This window comes from Triticum aestivum, chromosome 1D (assembly GCF_018294505.1).
Source record: "Triticum aestivum cultivar Chinese Spring chromosome 1D, IWGSC CS RefSeq v2.1, whole genome shotgun sequence".
In the NCBI taxonomy this organism is placed as follows: Eukaryota; Viridiplantae; Streptophyta; class Magnoliopsida; order Poales; family Poaceae; genus Triticum; species Triticum aestivum.
Genome location: NC_057796.1, coordinates 99039215 through 99046663, shown reverse-complemented (window position 1 = coordinate 99046663; position 7449 = coordinate 99039215). Strand labels below are relative to the sequence as shown.

The following is a 7449-nucleotide window of genomic DNA, read 5'->3' as shown; positions in this document are numbered from 1 at the left end:
TTGGTGTCCTACGACGCTTGCATGGTTCCGGCGATAGGGAAAAAAACGAGGGAGCTGCAGGCTGTCAGGCATTAGACTATATCAAGGGACTATGGGAGTGCCATTGTAAGATTTAAAATTTGGAACAAAACAAGTGTTCGGATTTGAAAACTTGGGAAGATGGGTTTTTTTTTACTACTTCTCATAGGATTTTTAGCATCCACTCAAACCTCTTTGAAAAAATCCTTTGTTTTTTCTATGATGTAATCAAACAACCCAAATTCTGTAGGATTGAGGACCATGACATTTCAATCCTACGTTTTTAGAATCCTACGAATCAAAGAGGTGCCAGGGAAAAACCATCTACTATCCTGTTATACACAATTAAAATGGATATCCCTCTATTCACAAATATAAAATGTTTTGAATATTTCAATATGGACTATATATACTGAAATGAGTGAACAAACACACTAAAATGCTCTATACACATCTGAATCAGAAAAAAGTTAGAACATCTTATAATAGTGAATGGAATGAGTACTCCCTTCGTTCCTAAATATTTGTCTTTTTAAAGATTTCAAATGGACTACCACATACGGATGTATATAGACATATTTTAGAGTGTAGGTTCACTCATTTTGCTCCGTATGCAGTCAGTTGTTGAAATCTCTAGAAAGACAAATATCTAGAAACAGAGGGAGTAGATAAGTAGCTCGAACATGCAAAAAATGAAAGAAAAACAAACAAGGTCATAAGAACCTTGGAGACCTTCCCTCACAGACCTTGATTGTAGATAAGTACTCCCTCCGTTCGGAATTACTTATCGTGGAAATGAATGTATGTAGACATTTTTTAGTTCTAGATACATCCATTTCTGCGACAAGTAATTCGGAACGGAGGGAGTAGAAGTGTAGAACAAGTTGGTAAAACGTCACGTCACAAACATAAGGCAAATAATAGATGCTCACAAACAGAAGCTATCAACATCCACAGGCAAAAATGTACCACAAAAGTAACTTACAAAAACAGATGCCGCGCAACCAGGAAGAACAACCAGAATAGGTGGTGCTGTTAAATCCGGCCTAATTCTGTACAGAGAAAACGAGTGCAGAGCCAATGGACATTTACAAATGCTCGGCAACTAAGGGTGGTTAAGCAAGACAATTGGCTGGTGGATGAATATTGCCATGCCCTGGTGGATCCAAACAATAGATCAGATCACCCCCTTCGAGCCGACGATGCTAATATTGAAGGAATGGATGTTGATCAGATCAGGCACTTCCCCCGGTTGCTGGCTGTTGAAGTCAAAAAGGAAATATAATCAGTTGTGTTGCCTTCAAATCATACTCTTTTTTTTGCAGGTTCAAATCTGGTGAAGTACTCCCTCGGTTCACAAATATTACCTCCGTACCAAAATATAAGACGTTTTTATAGGCTACAAAAACGTATTACACTTTGATACGGAAGTAGTATAAGATATTCTAACTTTTTTCTGAATTGGATGTATGTAGACACGTTTTAGTGTGTTTGTTCACTCATTTCAGTCCGTATGTAGTCTATATTGAAATATCCAAAACATCTTATATTTGTGAACAGAGGGAGTAGAACTTATCAGATATTTTATTCAGGATATGTTATCGTAGGTAGAGACTACTGTATTTTGCATCTTGGGTAGTTCACATGTACTACATCCGTTCTAAAATATATGACGTTTTGGTAGGCTAAAACGGACGTGGTAGCTTTTGATGATCACAGGTCAATTGATTAAGATATGCATGTTGGAAGGATTAATGTAGTCTGGGCTAATTTAGACGAAGTGAGCTGTGGTCTTCTTTCTACAATTATTGTACTAGTTATTCTGACCATTGGGTGTTTGTGGGAATAGCTCAACTCTAACCTACTTATCACTTCCATTCTCATCAACTAAACAAACCTACTGGATAGGCGGTTATGATATCTTCTGTGAAGTTTCCCTAGGCCGATGGTTATTCAAGACCTAAGGCCAACTCCAATGCACGACCCCATTTCTTCCGGCCGTGTCCGTTTGGGTCCAAACAGACAAAAACAATGGCCCAACCACAGACCCGTCCTATTGTTTTGTCCGTTTTGTGTCCGTTTGGACCCATTTCTGGACCAAATTTGCTCTGGATTTGGGTCCAAAGCGGACACAAAACGGACAGAGTCTATGTCGTCCTCGTCCGCTTGTGTCCGGCAGGGCCCATATGTCAACCCCCCTACCTATCCCACCTACCCCGCTTTTCTCTCTCTCCTCTCTCTCACCCCCGGCCGCGCCACCGCCGCCTCCCCAGGCACGCAGCAGCAGCATGCCGTGCGCAGGTGTGGCTCGCGCTGGAGTGCGGCATCCCAGCGATGCAGCAGCAGCAGCATGCCTCACGCAGGCGCAACAGCAGGCCGCCGCCACAGCAGGGCGGGCGCAGGCGAGGCGGGGCAAGGGCGGGCGCTGACGAGGCAGGACAGGGACGGGCGCGGGCGGCTGTGGACTTGGCAGGCGGCGGCGGCCTGGTCCCGGGCGGCAGCGATGCGGGGCTCCCCCCGTTGCTCCTACAGCACCATGGGCAGAGCAGCGGCGGCAGAGACCAGAGCTGCCGGGGCGAGGCGGGGCGGGGCGGCGCGGGCGAGGCGGGACGGACACGGGCAGCGGTGGACTTGGCAGGCGGCGGCGTCCTGGTCCCCAGCGGCAGCGACGCGGGGCTCCTCCCGTGCCATGGGCACAGCAGCGGCGGTGGAGGCCAGAGCCGCGACGGCGGGTGTCGACCTCAACCACGGCCGGCGCGTTGTTGCACCTCAACCACGGCAGCAGAGGCCAGAGCCGAGGCGGCGTTCTCGTGCGCGGCAGGGCGGGCGGGGGGCGCGGGCACGGCAGGGCGGGAACTGGCGGGCGCGCGACAGGGAGCACGGCCGAGTCGACGCCGCACGCAGCAGCGTCAGGTTCGGACGTCGGAGAGCATGCTCGTCGTTGACACTGGCGGCGGCGGCAACGCCTGCTAGGTGTTCGAGGAAATGGCGGGGGTGGACATCTCACCGAATGGGGCAGCTTCGTTGGGCGCAGAGGTCGTGTCCGTCTGTCCGCTCGCACCCGATGTCCGTTTTCCTGACCCAAACTGACAAAATACGGATAAAATCCGTGTCCGTTTGGGTCACTGCGTTGGAGTTGGCCTAACGGCTAAAATGTAATAGTTGGCCGAAATACAATGAATGCATTGAATAGCCCCTTCTTGATCAAAGATTAAATGAAGGATTATCCTCAATTACATTATCAATTCACTATCACTCTCTGTGGTAGTGTCATCCGCAAAGTTTCCTCGTGAACATACAGAAGTAACATCGAGATGGCATTAAAATTTAGAAAAAAAATTAATGTGCGGCCCACTGTGCAGCGATTGTATGTTCATTAAAAAAGGGCAGATGACTGGATTATGCAATAATTAACAGAACCAGCAAACCACAGCAGATCTTGTGCATCAGAGGCATTATCATCGAATTTTCTTTCGTTTCATTGATCATGGTTTCTATTTTTCTAATATTCTACTCCCTCTGTTCATAAATGTAAGACATTTTAGAGACTTGACAAGTCTCTAAAACGTCTTATATTTATGCACAGAGGGAGTAGTCCATAAAGATAATACAATGATAAAACATTCTATCTCCACAGGTTCAACTTCTAGTGCATAGTACAATATGAATCCAATCTGAAGCCAGCTGATTTACCTTATTTGGAATTTGTCTTTTTACCCGCGATGTGCCTGTTTCATTTGGCTTCAAGATTTGAAATGAGCACATTAGATTTTCATCTATGCTCAACAGAGCACCTACATTATCGAATTCCCCGCAGTAATTTGGAGCTGAGAAGATGGTGACTAATCTCCGCTGTGCGAAGAACTCATAACCATCTTCTACCACCTAAGGGCATTCATGGTACATGCAGCTATTGTAAGTAAAGCTCGAGAATAACAGTAATCCAGAAAATAACAGGAGTTCAACGAAGTGTTCACAAACCTGATGGGCTCGGCAGATAAGATCAAGATCATTTTTCTCCAAGAACTCTATAAGCATATCTGCACCAAACGTACATGAAACACCTCTGTCACTCTCCCCCCACCCTTCTCCGTCAGGGCTAGGATCAGACCAAAGCAAATCACACAGGAGACCATAATCAGGAATCTCAGCCGGCCTCTCAATATCCTTTATTTGGTCCAGGTTAGTCAGTTCAGGTGAAAGGCCACCATGCATGCACAGTATCTTGTCGTCAATGAGTGCTGCAATAGGCAGGCAGTTGAAGCAATCAGAGAATATCTTCCACAGTCGAACATTGAACCTCCTCTTGCATTCATCATAGAAACCATAAACTCTGTTGATTTTTGCATCTTCATGGTTACCCCTTAACAGGAAAACCTTGTCAGGGTACCTTATTTTGTAGGCCAGCAGTAAGCATATAGTTTCCAAGCTCTGTTTGCCTCTATCTACGTAGTCTCCGAGGAATACATAGGTTGAGGTTGGAGGATAACCACCCAAATCAAACAACCTCAGAAGATCAACAAACTGACCATGGATATCACCTGAAGGTTTCATCATAATAGGTAAGACTAGAGTTTTCTGTGAAGATGTGCAAAAGAAATTACAATAATAATGAAAAGAATATTAAGAAGCTCTAAACTTTGTGCAGAAAGAAATCTTTATCACACAAACGAGATTAACTCACAGGTATTTTACTGACAAGGCTGCTTAGCAGATAATCTATAGAATGGTAGAGCTATAAAGGTTGTACATACCAGTATTCAGTATCATTTATTTTTAAAATTTGCTCAAATCTATGCCGGTTGTTGATTGTTGCTAGGATGGAACATGGCAGGTGAATCAAAGATGTCAGGAGATGTATAGGTTATTAGGTTAACATGTGGAATGGTTTGGTATATACGTTGGAGGAGGTGTAATCGAGGATGTTATTAGCTCGGGACTAAAGAAAATAATAATGACATTCCTACAAGATCCTTCTACAGAAAGTGAGCAGTTGCCAGTCACAGAATGGTCAGTGTGTGGCCTGCAAAAACCAAATAAAGAACAAGATTTTTCCTCTGGCAAGTCTTCGATAATAAACTCCACTTAGATGTTTGGTTGAAAGAGGAACTGCCAAGGGGGGGATTATCGTGTTGTGTCAGGGATCAAAACCATATCAAGTTTGTTCGGCAAATTGTTTGTTTCGTCTCAGTCTCAGGAAGATTTCACTGTTTGATGGCTTGGTCTGGGAGGACTGTACACAGACAAATTGATGGTTATTTATCCTTCAGGCTGTGGGCTACATGGTGGGCATTATGGGAAGTTTGAAATGAAATGACATTGATGATAGGGTGTCAGGCAGTATACTGACCATTTGTATAAAAATTTGGGTAAAGGAAAGTGAAGAAGGCAATTGACATATTGAAGGTGAAGACAAGTCTTCTGTAGCCCTGTTGCCAAGTTTATTATGATGCATTGCAGCCCAGGGTTCACAATTTGCCTATCCTTTTTGCGTTATTTTACTTTGAAAATTTGGTAGGGTTGTTATGCATGATGCTACTTTGTACTTCCTGACACCAGAGGGATGACATATGGACTACAATACTAATACCGGACAAACTCGGTGTAGAACCAAGAACAGCAGTGTGGTCACAATGTCACCAGCTCGTGCAAACAAATTTAATGGGCGACGAGCAGCGACTTGACCATCCACCGCAGCCCCCAATATGGCCAACAATCCTACCTCAGCTCATTAACCCAGCAACTCCATTCATAACTCCATCATGAATTCACATGTTCTAAAGTGAGCAAAACAAATGGCGGGAGCAACCAAAGTGGGAGTACCTAAGGATGCAAGCGGGAAGGGCAACCCACGAAGCACTTTCATAAGTATACACAAAATCAACTTATTGTAATTTTCCTTTGATATTCACATAAGGTTGACTTTTAATATACTTATATGCGGGCTTTCACGGGTCCCACTTGCATCCCCTAGGAGTACCTATGACTAAGCATTAATGGCTCTTTAAGGCCAAGGAAGCTCAAATCAGGCATTATCATCATAGTACAAAGAGATTATCATCCCTTGTAAGGAAACCCATCCTTCTCTTATCCCTAAATTCCACCAAACACCACCAAGGTGTACCAAATCCCCTCATGATTCACAGATTCTCCACATCGCCTAAAAATTTACCAACAAACCTATTCGTTCTATGAAAGAAATACCCTCATCAAAATCAAAACTACATATAATTTGGAAAGGAGCAAAACCAAAGCTAGAAATGATTTGTTTAATAATCACCGCAGATCTTGACGGGGGCCTGGATGCGGAGGAGGTTCGGCTGGGACAGGAAAACCCGCTTGGCGTCGACGCAGAGCTGCCGGATCTCCGCCTCGGACAGCTGCACCTGCCGCCCGCCGCGGCCGCCCTCGACCAATCGCCGCACCACCTCGTCCAGCGCCGCGCCCTCCATGGCCCCCATGGAGGCCCGTGTCATCATCATCTTCCCTCCTTCTTCTCCCGCGGCCGCGTCCCTCTCTCTCTCCGGCGACGGCTAGGGGCGGGGGAGAGAGAGAGGAAGGGTGGGGGATTGGAAATGGGATGTGCCTGGGAATAGTTTGCGTTTGTGACGACCACGAGCTTAATTAATCGTTTCGAGTGTTCAAAGACGCGTGAACACGCATCCGCCGTTGGTTTGTAGATGGACGGCCCGTGGAAAATGTCTCGGTCTTCCTCCTGTGTTTGCTGCTCTTTCGTCGTTTTCCTGTTGCCCTCGTCGATCAGGGAATTGGATTATTATTATTTTTTTAATCTTCCATCATGGCACTACAAGGAACACAAGTACAAGGAACACAAGAAATAACACTCCCTCCATCATATGATGTAAGACGTTTTCTGACACTATATTATCAGATGAAGGGAGTAAAAAATACATCGAGATTCATAGACTACCTAACGATGACTACAAGCACTGAAGCAAGCTGAAGGCGCACCGCCATCATCGTCCCTCCCTCACTGAAGCCAGCCAAAACGTATTGTAGTTGACAGTCGGGAAGTCGTCGTGCTAAGCTCCCATAGAACCAGCGCACCAGAACAGCAATCGCCGCTAATGAAGAGTAGCATAGATTGAAAAGATAACGTGAATGTAGATGAACAACGAACAGATCCGAGCAAATCCATCAAAGACAAATCCGCCGGAGACACACCTCCACATGCCCACCAAGGATGCTAGATGTACCACCGGAACGGGGACTATGTGAGAGAACCTTATTTCATCATTAGGGAGCCGCCGCCGTCTTGCCTTCCTGGACACAAACCCTAACAAAACTCGAAAACACATCAAAAAACTGGGCCCTCCCATCGACAAGGGCCGAGATCCACCACGCCCGCATGGCCCTAAGACCACCGGAGATGAGGTGGACCAGCAACGGTGCTGGCGAGAGGCAAAGAAA

General features: G+C 45.7%; 1 protein-coding gene across 1 annotated transcript; it reads right to left on the bottom strand.

Annotated features, from left to right (window-relative positions):
- Positions 1–906: 906 nt before the first annotated feature.
- On the bottom strand, positions 907–6619 carry LOC123180557 (serine/threonine-protein phosphatase PP1). Its single transcript, XM_044592624.1, has 4 exons — positions 6299–6619; positions 4000–4559; positions 3712–3903; positions 907–1277 (listed from the first exon to the last, which is right to left on the bottom strand). The coding sequence occupies exons 1-4, from the start codon at positions 6498–6500 to the stop codon at positions 1254–1256; spliced, it is 978 nt and encodes a 325-aa protein (XP_044448559.1). The 5' UTR covers positions 6501–6619; the 3' UTR covers positions 907–1253.
- Positions 6620–7449: the final 830 nt, after the last annotated feature.

Bases quoted from the DNA above. Each gene is read 5' to 3' on its own strand.
- LOC123180557 (XM_044592624.1), bottom strand. From the start codon at position 6,500: ATGATGATGACACGGGCCTCCATGGGGGCCATGGAGGGCGCGGCGCTG. The intron at 4,560-6,298 runs GTGATTATTAAA...TGAAACCTTCAG, and splicing joins GGCCCCCGTCAAGATCTGCG to GTGATATCCATGGTCAGTTT. The intron at 3,904-3,999 runs GTTTGTGAACAC...GAATGCCCTTAG, and splicing joins TTATCTGCCGAGCCCATCAG to GTGGTAGAAGATGGTTATGA.